The following is a 15,941-nucleotide window of genomic DNA, read 5'->3' as shown; positions in this document are numbered from 1 at the left end:
TCTACAGCATGACCTAGACCATGGATCTGAAACCTTTCTCCTTTATGGTGGAATTTCCCTCTGAGCTGCTCCTCTGGGTCCCAAAGGTGTGTCATGGGGGTTTCGGTCAAGCTCAGATCCTCTTCTAGCTTTCCTCAGGGTTTCTTCCTTGGCCATTGGTTATTTAAGAGCATATAGTTAGGGGTGGTATGTGCAATCATGGAGAGCCCATCTGACCACGTGGCTGTGACTGCCAGTCTCTGTGGAGAGCCCATCCAACCACGTGGCTGTGACTGCCAGCCTCTGTGGAGAGCCCATCTGACCACGTGGCTGTGACTGCCAGTCTCTGTGGAGTGATCTCTACATGAGACACGTCTGTTCCTGCCCCATGTTTGGAGAATCTGCACCGGTCACGTGGCTCTGCAGGTGCTGTGGGAGCAGAAGGGCCAGGAGGAGGGGGATCTGTGCATCCTCCTGTGCCGCCAGCTGCAGCCAGGCTGGCCAACACCTGCTTTCTTGGGACCTCAGGAGATCTAGGATTGTGGGTCACGTGTCCAGGAGAGCTGCCACCTCCAGAGAGGGCCTGGGTTAGGCCCCTGAGCAGGCTTCGCTTAGACCTTGCTGGGGTCTATGACCCAGGAATGGCTGTAAACTGAGTAAGTTAGGTCCTGGAATTTTGGTCCTGCAGGTGAGACATCACCTGGAACTGAGTGTCAGCCTTGACCAACACAAGTTCCACTCTTAGCTTTAGAGCAGAGCCCTGGGGAGGGATAGCCGCAGGGCCTAAGCTCTGCTAAGGACATTCTGGATTTCCCAAGGGACTGAGTGAGGGTGACCTTGTGCAGAGTCAGCACACACCAGAGCAGGGTAAAGAGTGAAGAAAGATAGTGATGGGAGGAAGAGGATGGGAGGGACGTTAGGAAGCAAGAGAAGAGACCCCAAGAGGGCAACGGCCCAGATGAGAGGGACAGAGCTGCACTGAACTGGTCCATCCCGCTCCTGGGAGGCACTGCCCAGGCAACCCAGACCCACACAGGGCCTCGCCTGGTTGTGGGACATGTTACTAGCCCCACCACTGTCACATCTGACATGTTGAGCTCCTGCCCATTGGTCTCTGCAACCTTGCCAGACTCCACTAGGTCCAGACATTGGTCCCACCACCTGTGGAGGAGATCAACCACCTCAAGTGACATTGTAAGAAACTATGACCACCCTCCTATCATCCACGTGGAACCAGGACCACCTCTTCACTATCCACAAGGAACCAGGATCTCCCTACCCTGTCCATATGGAATCAGGACCTCTCTCCACTATCCACATGGAAACAGGACCTCCCCTCTACTATCCACAGGGAACCAGGACCTCCCCTCTACTGTCCATGTGGAACTAGGACCTCCCTACACAGTCCACACAGAACCAGGACTTCCCCTACACTGTCCACACAGAACCAGGACCCCCTCCACTGAACACAGGGAACCAGGACCTCCCTCCACAGGACACAGGGAACCAGGACCTCCCTCCACAGGACACAGGGATCCAGGACCTCCATTAATCTGAACACAGAGAATGAGGACCTCCCTCAACTGGACACAGGGAATGAGGACCTCCCTCCACAGGACACAGGCAACCAGGACCTCCCTCCACAGTACACAGGAAACCAGGACCTCCATTCAACTGAACACAGGGAACCAGGACCTCCATTCAACAGAACACAGAGAACCAGGACCTCCCTCCACAGGACACAGGCAACCAGGACCTCCCTCCACAGTACACAGGAAACCAGGACCTCCATTCAACTGGACACAGGGAACCAGGACCTCCATTCAACAGAACACAGAGAACCAGGACCTCCCTCCACAGGACACAGGGATCCAGGACCTCCATTAATCTGAACACAGAGAACAAGGACCTCCCTCAACTGGACACAGGGAATGAGGACCTCCCTCCACAGGACACAGGAAACCAGGACCTCCATTCAACTGGACACAGGAAACCAGGACCTCCCTGCACAGGACATAGGGAATGAGGACCTCCCTCTACAGGACACAGGAAACCAGGACCTCACTCCACAGGACACAGGGAACCAGGACCTCCATTCAACAGAACACAGAGAACCAGGACCTCCCTCCACAGGACACAGAGAACAAGGACCTCCCTCAACTGGACACAGAGAATGAGGACCTCCCTCCACAGGACACAGGCAACCAGGACCTCCATTCAACTGGACACAGGAAACCAGGATCTCCATTCAACAGAACACAGAGAACCAGGACCTCCCTGCACAGGACATAGGGAATGAGGACCTCCCTCTACAGGACACAGGGAACCAGGACCTCCATTCAACAGAACACAGAGAACCAGGACCTCCCTCCACAGGACACAAGGATCCAGGACCTCCATTAATCTGAACACAGAGAACCAGGACCTCCCTCCATAGGAAACAGGGACCCAGGACCTCCATTCAACTGGACATAGGGAATGAGGACCTCCATTCAACTGGACACAGGGAACCAGGACCTCCCTCCACAGGACACAGGGAACCAGGACCTCCATTCCACTGATCATACAGAACCAGGACCTTCATTCCACTGATCATACAGAACCAGGACTTCCATTCCACTGATCATACAGAACCAGGACTGCCCTCCACAGGACACAGGGAACCAGGACCTCCATTCAACTGGACACAGAGAACCAGGATCTCCATTCAACAAAACACAGAAAACCAGGACCTCCCTCCACAGAACACAGGGAACCAGGACCTCCATTCCATTGATCATACAGAACCAGGACCTTCATTCCACTGATCATACAGAACCAGTACCTCCATTCCACTTTCCACAGGGAACCAGGACCTCCATTCCCCTGATCATACAGAACCAGGACCTCCATTCCACTGATCATACAGAACCAGGACCTCCATTCCACTGATCATACAGAACCAGGACCTCCATTCCACTGATCATACAGAACCAGTACCTCCATTCCACTGATCATACAGAACCAGGACCTCCATTCCACTGATCATACAGAACCAGGACCTCCATTCCACTGATCATACAGAACCAGGACCTCCATTCCACTGGACACAGGAAACCAGGATCTCCATTCAACAGAACACAGAGAACCAGAACCTCCCTCCACTTTCCACAGGGAACCAGGACCTCCCTCCACAGGACACAGGAAACCAGGACCTTCATTCCACTGTCCACATAGTGCCAGGACCTCACTCCACTGAACATGTGGAACTCCTGATTAGGGCCTGGTACCCAACTCTGGTCACCAAATGCTGAATAGTCTTGGGTGCATTGCCTCAGTGCCTAGTCTGAGTTAGATATTGCTGAACAAAATCTATCTCCAGCTTTTTCCTTTTGTGATCAGAGTGGCTGTTGTTTCCCACTCTTGTGTATGGTCAGGGCCACTGCCTCCCATCATCAGGGGCCAGCTGCCACGGCACTCAGGCTGTCGCCTTCCTGAACACGGCCCCTCTTGCAGCAGGATGCTCTGCAGGGCAGAAGCCCCATCAAGCAGGGTCCAACGAAGAAAGTCATCCCCTGGGAGGGGAGTCCACAGAGGACCTGCTTCCTCCTACATCAGCCAACGTTTGCTGTTTCACCTAGAAGGCCAGCTCAGGACGCCATTCAGGATCTGCTGGAACAGGCCACAGGGTGCTCTCTTGCTGCAGCCTCAGATCCTCAGCCTCGCACACGCAGTCCAGGGGGCTGTTCAGTAGGCTCGGTGCCCTGTTCACTCAGCCCTGCCTGTCAGCAGCAGGGGAACGTGCCCAAAGCAGAGGTCCCTGACGCTGGCCCTCACTGACCAGGAGCTGGCCCTCCCAGAGCAGTGTCACCTGCAAGGGGCGGCCTCCTGAGCAAGGCTCGCCTTCTGCAAGGGGAGCCGCTGGACAGTCCACTCTGGACTACATGGGTGAGAACAGATACCTTAGAGAAAGATCGGGTAGTAAATACTGAAAGAAAGTGGCCAGGGCTGTTGCCCAGGGTTAGAGGACTGCCTGGCCTGCAGGAGGTGCCAGAACTGAGAAAGATGAGGGGCACAGACAGAGGCCCCTGAGCCGACCCTCCTGTCAAAGCAGGGCAGGTCGATGCAGCCCTTCTCTGAAGGACTGACAGCCTCAGGGCTTCACGCCAAAATTTCATAGTCCAGGCGGCTTCCCGAAATTTTCCTCCCTGAATCAGAGCACTTCCCAGTCAGTGTCTCCGATTTCACCTGAGTCATGACAACAGTCAGCACTGCTGGGGTCCCACACGCACCCTTGGACTGCATGCACTGCCCCCTTCACCTATTAGGACAGGTGAAGTCTTGGGCAGCCTGGGCTGCAGGCGATGGCTGCCTCCCCACCAGGGAGGGTTCTGGCTGTACCTTCCGCCCCAAGTCTTCCACTCCCACCAGCCAAGGGGAGACATTTTGAACCTTCCTGCTGCAATTTTGTAGATACTTAGGGGTTAATTCTCAATTTAGCTCCTGTGATCACAGCTGATTGCACGGTCTGTTCTGCTGCTTCCGATGCCACGCACCGGTGGTTCCTGTCATTGGAGGTCTGCTGTTCGAAAGGACGATCACAGAGGCACAAAGACCCCCTTGCTGCACGTCAAGGACACAGTTCCATTCCCACATGTGGGGCCAGCTCTGTGTAGGCGCCAGGCCCAAACGTGTCCTTCAAAGGCACATTTGCAGTTCCCTGGGACCCTGCAGCCAGGAGCACCTGCTTGGGCCGCAGTGGCAATCCTGGACTACCCTGGGCTTAGATGTGCTCACAGTCAAGCACTGGCCAGGCTTGACCCACACAGGGCCAGGGCCCTGGGGGCACAACAGCCCAACTACTTCTGCAGACAGTTCTTGGGCAAGCTGCCTCAGTGAGCTGGGTCACAGGCAGGTGGACAAATGCTGGGCAGGAGGTGGGGCACAGCTGGCACCCTTCCTCCAGGAGCAGGACACTGTGGAGTTCATGAGGGAGAGGAAGGGATGGAGAGGGCCAAGGAGGCTGGGGGAGGGCACTCACAGGAGGGAAGGGGACCGGGGCGTGTGGGAGCTCCAAGTTCCAACGAAGCAGCCCCATACTTCTCTGCACGCATCCTCAGGCATCGGGCCAGAAGGGGCCTTAGGGGCTGGGGAGGTAGCTCAGTCGGTAGAGTGCTTGCCTCGCATGCACAAGGCCCTGGGTTCAATCCCCAGCACCAAAAAAAAAAAAAAAAAAAAAAAAGAAGGGGCCTTAAGTTAGTCTCCTGGCGCACCCCTGAGCTTTACAGATGGAAAGTCAACCTCAGAGAGCTGCAAAAGGTTGCCCCAAGGAGCAGCTGGACAGTCAAGATCTAGTGGTAGACACCTTGGCCCTTGCCAGTCACAGAGTCTCTTCACCCAGATGATGGAGGCTCCACTGGGGACACATGCCCCACCTAGACAGACAGGGCCTTGGTGGGGTCACATTCCCCCAGAGAGGCAGCATAAGCCCAGGACCCACTCCCCAGATCCCTCTGCAGGGTCCAGAGGCCAAAGCCTCAGTGAACAGGCAGGTAGCACTGACTGGTACCCATGTGCAGCGACGGCCCCTGAGGCCAGTGTGGGCAAAATGTCTACAGCAGAAAGGATGCAGGTACTCGGTCCGAGCAGCGCTATGGTGCCTCAGCTGCCGCCTGTCTCAGGCTGTGGATTCTGATCCCACCTACCACCTGGCCAGGAGACCCTTCTCCCACGGGACTGGGGGGTTCCCCTGGCAAAGAGCACATCTGGGTCAGCCGGGGTGGTCAGCAGGCAGCAGGGGCCTGGGAGGAGACCACGGCAAAGGAAAACAGTAAGAGGACCTGTCAAAGGTCGGCTGTCCTCCAGCCTGGGCACCCGAGCCCCAAGAAGCTCACTGGGAATCCAAGAATCTCAGCTGTTGTCCACTGCAGAGCTGCTGAGGCCAGCAGCTTCCCAGAGAGAGACTCACTGCAAGTGCAGAGAGGACTGTAATTAAGAGCAATTGAGGAAAATTTTAAAAAAGCACAAAGAACAAGTCCCCAGAGTGAGATGGGACAGTGATGGGATTGCTTCCAGGTCAAGGACGTAGACCGTGTCTACAACCGAGGCCCCACCGGACACACAGCACTGACTCTGCATAGACCAGGGAGCAGTGGCCCCATGGCCATCTGCACTCCAGGCCCCTTATGGAAGTGTCCTCGAGGAGCTCAGGCTGCCTGCCCAGCCCCCAGGCCATCGTCAGACCTGGGCTGCCCATGCAGCCCCGATTCCTCCCTGCCTGCCAGAGACCCTTCCCAGGAAAGAGGCAGCATGCTGCTGCTGACCCCAGTCCCTCAGTCACTCCCTGTCCCCATCTGCCTACTGCCCTCCAAGCGCCCAGGAGCTCCAAGATCTGCTCTTGCTTAGACTCCTCCAGTTTTATGTGCCTAATGGGGACTTCTTTGTGATGGTCACCTAGAGGAGGCTGACCACAGTGCTGGAGGGGCTTGGCCTGTGCTTCTCTGTTCTGAGCCAGCTATAGGGCCAGCAGAGAGGTGCCCCAGGGCATCCTGGCTGTGGCTGCTGGGGACGTGAGCTCCCACGAGGGCTAGGCCTGGACCCCCAGTTGCTGGCAAAGGTCTCAGACCCCAGGACATCATCTCCAGTCATCAATGGTTACTGCCTCTCTGACCTGTCTGTCTACAGCTTTGTAACAGTAGGGAGGCAGGGCGAGAACAAGCAGGCAAAGGAACAACCTGGGCAGTCCCGGGGGCGTCCCAGGCCGCACGTCCTGGCTTCCACCAGCCCTGGCATGAGTTTCTCAGGATTCTCTGTTCTCATTGCCTCCAGGAACAACGCCCAAGTCCCTTCCTGCCTCAGGCCCCAAACTCCTGGGCCTGGCTGTTTCAGGCCCTCGAGGACCCTGACCCCCCTAATGGCCATGTCCCTCAAGGCTCATGTCACAGAGCCACATCCTGGGCCAGGCCTCACCCTGCTCCTGTTCCTCTTGTCAGTGTTAGCTGGCAGCCAACATGGCTGCTTCCTGCAGTGTGCAAGCAAGAATGTGTGAGAGTGTAAGTATGCATTAGTGTGTTCAGGTTGTGTGTGTGCTACCTGAGTGGGTGCATTACGTGTGCAAGAGTACAAGTGTGTACATGTAAGTGAGTGCAAGTGTGCCTGTGTGTGCAAGTATGTGAGTACTGTTAGTACCCACAAGTGTGTGTGTACTGTGCACATTTGTGTGCATGGAAATGTGTGAACATGCATTGTATACTGTGATTGTGTCTGTGAGAGTGCATGTGATTTGTGCACATGCATGCATGTGGTATAAGTGCTGGTGTGTGCATATGTGAGCATAAGTGTGTGTGCACGTGTGTTAATGTGCATGTGTGTTACCTACTGTGCATGCAGGTGTTTGCAAGCATGCATTTGTATACTATGTGTGTGCATGCAGGTGTGTGCACAAGTGTGCTTTTTGTACTCTACAAGTGCATGTACACACATGTGGATAGAAGTGTGTGCAAGCATGCATGTGCGTGCTGTGTGTGATGTGAGTGTGCATGTGTGCAGGTCACCAAGAGAGGCCCTGAGTACAGGCAGAGGCAGTGCTGCACGTTTCCAGGGTCCCTTCTTCTTGGAGTTGAGCCTGTGGGTGCAGAGCAAGGTCAGAGGTCTGCCCCCCAGGGTGTGGACAACTGCGCAGGAGGTGCTGGGGGAGGGCCACACAGCTCCATCATGACTCCCCTGCCATCTGCTCAGCCACCCATGAAACGGTGGGCTTGTGTGTGACACAGAAGCCCTGGCGTGGCAGCACCCTGGGTCTGAGCCCTTTCCCACAGTCACTCTGTGTCCCGGGAGACTTTTTCCAAAGGGACCATCGATTCCAAAGGGCAAAGGTGAATTTTGAGGCAGAGTCAGGGGGCCAAGGAGGAGGTGGACAAGGAGCTCCAGGGACAGGTGAGGTCACCTGCTGAGGCCTGGCCAGGCTGGGTTGGAGCAGCAGCTGCTCCTCTGAGGACCCATGTTCATCATCCACACTGGTGACCACCCAGTGGCAGCAGCAAGAAAAGTGGCAGCCAGATGGGAGGCACAGTAGTGGCCTCCGGCGCCCTCTGCTGACTGAGCCTGGCCCCACCACCAGGAAGGCCCCTGCAGAGGAAGCCCGCCCACAGGCCGGATGGGCTGCAGTTGAGCTGTGCAGCGTAGGATGGCCTCCCTGGCCACAGCTGTGGACGGCATCTCCCCCTGAGCAGATGCAGGTTAGGCTTCCCCACCTGTGCCTGCTGGGCCCAGGGGTTCCCCCAAGGCGGGGTCTGCAGCCACAGGAAGGACAGCGTGCACGGTGCTGAGTGGCCGCGTGGGGCCCTCACAGGGTGTCTAGGACAAGCTGTCATCCAAGTGGCCACAGCTGTTCTCCCTCCAGCCTGGCACATCAGGACCTGCCTCCTGTGGACTCCCGGGTCCCAGGGCCACAAGGGATCACAGGTTTGCGCCTCAAATGGCGAGCCCTGAGCCTTCCTGCACTCATGGTCTAAACTAGAGGGTGGAAGGGTGGCGTGCGCTGTGCCCCCTCTGCAGGTTCAGAGCACAGTGCTGGGGCTCCCTCGTGTGGCGGCAGCAGAACCCCCAGGACATCTACGCCACAACCAACCATGGGAGCAGAGCAGAGCCCCCCACACGAAGTCCAGTCAGCTGGATGTGGACGGCCGAGCCCAGGCAGCAGCCAGAATGAGCTCTGCACAGGACTGCCTTGGCCAGGTGGAGCTCGGCTCCCATGGAACCATACCATGGTCATTTCAGAGGGTCGGTGCCCTCTGGCCACCTTGTCCTGCTGGCCTGCTTGCTCCCACACGCTGAATGCGGATCACACCTGACTGGGTCATCCCCGATTCCACCCACAGAGCCGTCTGAAGGCATTGGTGCTTCCTTCCCTCTGCACTCAGCAGGAACACTGTCCTGGTGCAGGCCCCAGACCCTCTGCCTTGGAGGCCATTCTGTGACAGCATCATGCACATTGGGCTATTTTCTGGCACATCGTCTTCCCTCCCCACCTCACTAGAGGCCACAGAGGAAGCCCTGGGAGACTCCTGGCCACACAGCCTCCTTGTGGTGGATCCAGGACTCCCTCCTCACACCTGATGTCACCAAGAAACTGCGAAGACCTGAGGAAAGGTCCATCGGCCTCCCTGGTAGGCACCTGCTGCTGGCTGCAGCCCTGGAGCTGCAGGGTCAGCGAGCTCCCCTCCCCCATCAAAATCCAGCACAAGAAGGAGCTGTTGGTGTCTGGTGTGCATGCTGGGGACATGGGCCTGCAGCTTCTCCAGAGCCGTCCAGGGAGCCCTCGGGAGGGCAGAGCTGCATGGCAGAGCTAGGAAGGGAGCAGACAGGAGCCAACTGCAGGGAGGGGCCCATCCTGGAGGCTGCCTGGTCAGTGGTTTCTGTGGCCACTGTCATTAGGCTGAAAACGCTGCCTCAGGACGTGAGGGTTTCCTTTTCCCAAAGAGCCCTGACAGTGTCCAATCCGGCGAGGGCCCCCTGCTTCTGTCCAGGAAGGCCTCCCTGAGGCCCCAGGGAGGAGGAGATGCACTCAGCTTTTCTGTCCCGAGAGAAGGGCCAGGTCAGGCAAGGCAGAAGTGTGGGAGGAGGAGGCCCTGGTGCTGCCCTGGCCTCACCTCCCCCAGGAGCCCAGTTGAAGCTGAAATCGGCCTGCAGTTAGGAGGTGCTGCGGGCAGGCGGGGCTGGGACAGAGACCAGGATGGCAGGATAGTGTTCCACACCAAGGGTAGAGAGCCCCAGGGCCCTGAATGAAGAGCCTACTCCGAAGGGCTCCCGTGGTCTCCCAAGAGGCACAAGCTCGGACAGGCGGGCCTGGGCAGGGAGGGCCTCACGGGCAGGGGAGGCTGGAGCGGAGCCTGCAGGACTGGGCCAGTAACTCAGAGGATCGGGTGCTTCCAGAGCCCCTGCCGACTTCAGGGACGCAGGCCAGGTGAACCCTGTGGACTCCCTTCACCCAGGCCAGAGGGGCCCTTGGTGGACAGAGCTCTCCCCACCTTGCCTCAGTCCACGGGGGACCAGGCAGGGTGCTGGTGACACCAGCACCAGGCCAGACCCCACAGTGGCCTTCCAGCCCGCACGGCACGTGTCCTGCAGTCCTGTGGCTGCCGCCCCTCAGACTGGACCCTGTGTGCCTCCACGGCATGGGGTCCCACTGAAGAGACGCTTGTGCTGCAGCAGGTGCCCTTCACTTCCAGAACATAGGTGTCTGCACAGAACTGCAGCAGATACCAACACCCCAGTCCTTGCCCTCCCCCGTCCATCCAGACCTGCACCTGCCCATCACCTCCACCTGCCCATCACCCTCCATCCATCCATCCACACCTGCACCTGCCCATCACCCTCCATCCATCCATCCACACCTGCACCTGCCCATCACCCTCCGCCTGCCCTCACCCTCCACCTGCCCATCACCCTCCGCCTGCCCATCACCCTCCACCTGCCCTCACCCTCCACCTGCCCTCACCCTCCGCCTGTCTATCCGCATCTCCGCCCACTCATCTCCCTCTGCCATTCGTCCATCTGCCTGGTATTTGAGCATTTCAGTCCATTGCAGCCTCAGCAGATGCCCTCCAAACTGTTGCAGTCTGTCTGCAGGCTCCAGCTTCCAGGTGTATGGGGTTCACTTACAGCAGATCGCATGGAGCTCCCCTCCCTCGAGACCAAGCCCAGCAGGGACACACACCAAGCAGAGAGCTTGACCGCTTCAACCCGGGTAACCCCAGGGAGACGCTACACAGACAGTGTCAGAGTGAGCCGTGAGCCTATGCAGGGCAGGCTGGAGGACTGTCCTCCCTCAGGGCACTGCCCAGTGCCTTGGCAAAAACCACTGACTGGCCATCCCAGGCCCCTGCCACGACCGGGTCTTCTCCACTCCTTGTCAGGGACTCAGTCCTTTCTCCAGGATCATGTCGGCCTGGTCTTCAGCCCTTTGAGATGGCTCCGCACGGTCGGTCGGTCACACTACACACAGATGACAAAGGCTGTTTGGGACTCCTGGGATCACGCTGCTGATGCCTTCGATGCCTTAGGGTGGCATCTCTGTTTTGTTTTCCAGTGGCTTCTGCTAACTTTCAATATAAAATCAGTGCTGTGCTGGCCTCACCCCCTTCCTCAACTCACTCCATAGTCCTGGCAGTTGTCTGCACAAGGAAGCTTTCTCCCCACCAGGGACCAGGACAGCCTCCCCTGGGCCTCCTTGGGCTCTCTCATCTTTGTGCTGCAGGGACAGCTCTGGGGCCAGCCCACAGCTGGACCCTACTTCTGCCACTCTGAGGCCCTCTGCCTCCAGCAGGAGCACCGGGTCCCTTCGGGTCTAAGGCGGAGCCTCTGCTTCAGCCTCCGCTGTGCCTCCTGATGCTGTGCTGTGCTTCTTTTGTTGTTTTTCCGTTCCTTCTTTCCTCCGTCTTCAGGGCTGTTCTAGCGCTTTTCAGTTCTTGTTTTAATTTATCCATTAGTTCTTTTCCTATCAACTTCTTGTGGCTGCTTGAGAGACTATGGCCTTCAGCTTCTTCACACCTGTGTGAAGTTCGTACTACTTCACATAAAATACCCAGAGAGCCTGGCCTCCGAGGCCCGCCCGCCTCCTGTGTGAGACCCAGGTGAACCCACCTCCGCGGGGGGCGTTGAGGCCCTCCCTGAGGAAGTGAAGGCCGCCAGGCCTCCCACGGTCCCCAGTGTTCTGAGTCTTCTTACTTCCTTTCATTTTCGAAGGTTGTTTTCTTTGGCTACAGGAAGCTTCTAGGCAGCCTGGATTCCCTATGGGGGCCTCCTAGTCGCAGTCCTTGGAAGTGAGACCTAGTATCAGAGCTTGTGGGACACGCCACTTCCCCGGGGTCTGTAACACCCAGCTGGGTGGCTCCTTCTCAGCAGGCAGGAGCTCTGTGGTGCCCCTTGCTGGGCCCAGGGTGCTGTGCTGGCCAACCTGTTTGCCCTGGGAGCTGTTGACCAAGGGCCCTGTGAGGGGAGTCTCAGCCTATCAGGGTGAACCCCTGTCCCTACAGGACCTGGCTCCGAGTGACAGCTCTCCCAGCAGGCACAGAGGGCTGGAGGGGCAGAGGACGTCGCCCTGAGGCCAGGAGTGTAGAGTCCCTGGACTAACCTGGGGCAGGAGCAAACCGCCCAGGCTTTGCTGAGACAAGTCCAGAGGAGACTCGAGCCACCAGCAGCCAGTCCCCTTAGGGAGGGGCCCACCCTGCCTCCTGTGCCCAACCCGGGAGGGGCCCACCCTGCCTCCTGTGCCCAACCCACCTCCACCCTGGGTTCCATGAGGCTGGGGTCTGCTGCAGACCAGAGAAGCCACAGGCCCACCAGCAGCAAGCCCAAGGGAGCAGCCCTGCTCCCATGATCAGGCTCACTCGTCCAGGGGAGCTGCCCACGGGGTCCCCTGGGCCACCTCTCAGTGCACCGAGGACGGCTCGAAGCCCGCGCTGTCCCTCTTGGAAGCGCAGTCTGCTCCCGAGGCCAGCGGTCAGCACCCTCTGCTCTCTGGCAGGTTCTACCTCATCAGTGGAGGCGTCCCCTTCGTCATCTGTGGGGTCACTGCGGCCACGAACATCAGGAATTACGGGACTGAAGACGAGGGAACGGCCTAGTGAGTGCTGGCAGCCTGGGAGAGCGGAGGGTGGGCGCGAGCAGCCGGCTCCGGAGGGTGCCCGGCTCCTCCCGGGCAGCCCAGCCTCCCGTGCCCAGGTTGGGGGTGGGTGGCAGGTGCCCACGGGCAGCCAGTGGTGTCAGCTGTCAGTGACCATCCCCGAGGTGCCTGTGGTAAGAGACCCCTTGAGAGAAGCAGCAAGTCCTGCCCTGAGCCCCGGACACTCGGCTGTGCCCTGCCCTCCTCTGGGTGTGCAGACCCTCTCTCCCTACAGTCTCAGCTTCCCACTGCACTTCTTTCCTTGGACACCCAGGTAGGAGAAGGCTGGGGACAGATAACAGCTTGGCCACACCCCAGTGTCACCTGCCCCCACACAGGAGCAGGCCCAGCACGGGCCACACCCAGAGGCCGATCTGACCCTTCTCCCTCTCAGCACCCACCCCAGCTTCTCCCTGGGCACAGAATGTCCAGCCTGGCCACTGGGCCCTGATGGACCCCTGGACCCAACCCAGCCCTGCTCTCAGGCCCCCTGTCCCCCAACCTCACCTACCCCAGCTCTGCCCCTGCCACCTCCACACCCAGGACACTGTCCCATGGCCCCCCGACATCCCATGCACACAGGAGGACCAGTGGACCCGTCGGATCCCAGACTCCCATCCAGACTGTCTCCATGGCACTGAGCTGCAGGTGGCGGTCAGCCAGCACCTGTGTCTCACCACCCTCGGGCCTCAGCTGCCCTGCACTTTCCCTCACCGCCAAATTAAAGCAGCCCGCTGAGGTCCCCCGCCCGGGAGCTCGGAGCCGGGAGCCGGCACCCGAGCTGCTCACCCACGTCTCCCCGCAGCTGCTGGATGGCCTGGGAGCCCAGCCTGGGCGCCTTCTACGGGCCCGCCGCCTTCATCACCCTGGTCACCTGTGTGTACTTCCTGGGCACCTACGTCCAGCTGCGACGGCACCCGGAGCGCAGGTACGAGCTCAGAGAGCGCACGGAGGAGCAGCAGCGGCTGGCGGGGCCTGAGGGCGGCCACCGCCACGGGGCGCGGCCCTGCACGCCGCCAGTCTGCGGGCCCCTGGCCCCCTCGCAGCTGCAGAATGAGCACTCCTTCGAGGCCCAGCTGCGGGCCGCGGCCTTCACGCTGTTCCTGTTCTCGGCCACGTGGGCCTTCGGGGCGCTGGCCGTGTCGCAGGGCCACCTCCTGGACATGGTCTTCAGCTGTCTCTATGGCGCCTGCTGCGTGACTCTGGGGCTCTTTGTGCTCATCCACCACTGTGCCAAGCGGGAGGATGTGTGGCAGTGCTGGTGGTCCTGCTGCCCCTCCCGTGGGGACCCCGCCCTCCAGCCCAGCACACACCCCACGCTCGATGCCAATGGGGACGTGCTGGGGCCTGTGGCCTGCCTGCAGGACTCACCGTGCCCTGGTCAGGCAAGGGGCTTCGGGCACCCTGTGCCCGGCCACTGCAAGATGACCAACCTGCAGGCCGCCCAGGGCCACGTCAGCTGCCTGTCGCCCGCCACCCCCTGCTGCGCCAAGATGCACTGTGAGCAGCTGATGGAGGCGGAGGCCCATGGCCACATGCCCGAGGGAGAGGCCTTCCTGCACGAGCCCCACCTGCACACGTGCCTGGAGGGCAGAACTAAGGCCCACTACTTCCACCCGGCCGCCCCCACCCCGGCCCCGCGGGAGTACGCATACCACATCCCGTCCAGCCTGGACGGCAGCCCCCACAGCTCCCGCACGGACAGTTCCCCCAGCTCCCTCGAGGGCCCAATAGGGGTGCACACTCTGGCCTGCTGCACCCCGGGTGACCCCTTCCCCATGGTCAGCCAGCCCGAGGGCAGTGACTCCAGCCCAGCCCTCTACGGCTGCCCACCAAGGCTGCCTCCAGGCCCTGCCCACCTGGAGATGCTCCGCAGAACACAGTCCCTGCCCTTCGGAGGCCCCAGCCAGAACGGGCTGCTCAAGGGTGACGTCCAAGAAGGCCTGCCGTTTGGCACTGACGGGACCGGCAACATCCGGACTGGGCCCTGGAAAAACGAGACCACGGTGTAGCTGGAGTGGAAGCACACTGGCCTCCAGAGCCCCGGTCCCCGGAGAAGCTGCAGCACCACAGGGGCCATTGCCCGAGGGGCTGGAGGTCACAGAGAGACTGGGCCTTTCAGACGTGGCTCAGCCACCGCCACCAAGACCCTTTGTTGTGAAGACCCCAGTGAGAAGCATTCAGCTGTGGCCTCCACCAGCCCCAGGTGGTCCTGCTGTCCACATAATGTCCACTCTCTGTTTGTAGCGTCCAGTCCCCAGGGCAGCTCAGAAACAGAGCACTGGATTCTATCACAGGAGCTGCCCAGACCCCAGGCAGAAGATGCAAGGTAGTGACCAGGAGGCCTCAGCAGGGCCCCCTTGGACATTCCCGGGCATTCGAGAGGGTGCTGAGCTCACTCCACAGGCCAGGGGAGTTGCTCCTCCAGAACACGCTTACACTGGGCAGTGTCTGCAGACCCCTCTGCCATCCTCGTGTCTGTCAGAGCTGCAGGTGGGGCCCCGGGAGGCTCACTCCCTGCCCCCACACCAGCCCTGTCCTGGATGTAGCCACCCTGCAGCCCTAGAGCACCTGGATGCTGGAGGATGAGCCCCATGCCCCGCTCTGGAGCTATGGGGAGGAGCAGCTCATGGCTGCCAGCCTCTGTGGGTGGGTCTCGGGGCTGTGCCTCTGCAAGATGCCCAGACCCTTCTCAGTGGAGACTCGGCTCCCACCGCCAGCCACCATCAGGCCTGGGCTCTGCCCCAGCGTGGGCACTTCACAAGCAAGTTCCCTTGCACAAAGAAAAGGGGCTAACGGGGAGCAAGATCACCAGACAAAATTCCTTTTTCTCTTTTGCATTTCCATGAACATCTGGGAACAAAGCCCCAACTCAAAGGACAGATGTTGATGACAAGGAGTCTTATGAAAGCAGGTAGCCTGTCCCTGGGCAGTGTCCTCCAGATGCAGGAGCTCATGTCCAGGGGCCATGCCTACAAGAGCCCACAACCCTTCCCCTCCTTCTCCCTCCCAGCCTGTGGCTCATGTGCACACACACACGTACATGCCAGAACATGTGCACACAGGACAGAGTGCACACAGGACAGAGCGCACACACATGCACACCATACATACCACACACGTACATGCGTGTATACACATACACACGTATTGGAATACATGGACACACATGCACGCATGCATGCAGGAGCCTTACTGTACACATGCGATGTGTACACGGGCCAGCACATGCATACTCCATGCACATGTGCACACAGAGTCAGGTGTCTTCGGCTGCCCGAGCTCGGGCTCTCATTGCAGCTGTGGGAGTCACAGCAGG

The 15,941-nt window shown here is 59.4% G+C and overlaps 1 protein-coding gene and 1 long non-coding RNA gene across 7 annotated transcripts in view; one reads left to right on the top strand and one right to left on the bottom strand.

The window, feature by feature from the left end:
• ADGRA1 (adhesion G protein-coupled receptor A1) overlaps positions 1-15,695 on the top strand; it is a 31,890-nt gene extending 16,195 nt beyond the window's left edge. For both annotated transcript variants that reach the window (XM_079138733.1, XM_079138732.1), the window contains exons 6-7: positions 12,485-12,583; positions 13,428-15,695. In XM_079138733.1, the coding sequence (XP_078994859.1) occupies positions 12,485-12,583; positions 13,428-14,634 (1,306 nt within the window). In that variant the 3' untranslated portion in view covers positions 14,635-15,695. The remainder of the gene's footprint in view (positions 1-12,484; positions 12,584-13,427) is intronic.
• On the bottom strand, positions 354-2,520 carry LOC306660473. Of its 5 annotated transcripts, none has more exons than XR_013763637.1 (4): positions 2,405-2,520; positions 2,253-2,312; positions 1,342-2,069; positions 354-1,310 (listed from the first exon to the last, which is right to left on the bottom strand). It is a non-coding gene; the product is annotated as an uncharacterized lncRNA (long non-coding RNA). The 5 variants fall into 5 exon arrangements; XR_013763638.1 differs by having other exon boundaries at positions 354-1,735; positions 1,828-2,069; XR_013763639.1 differs by having other exon boundaries at positions 354-1,948; positions 1,980-2,069.
• Positions 15,696-15,941: the final 246 nt, after the last annotated feature.

This window comes from Sciurus vulgaris (genome assembly GCF_902686455.1).
Source record: "Sciurus vulgaris genome assembly, chromosome: 4".
In the NCBI taxonomy this organism is placed as follows: Eukaryota; Metazoa; Chordata; class Mammalia; order Rodentia; family Sciuridae; genus Sciurus; species Sciurus vulgaris.
The sequence above is the reverse complement of the archived record's forward strand: the minus strand, read 5'-3'. Positions and strand labels throughout refer to the sequence as shown.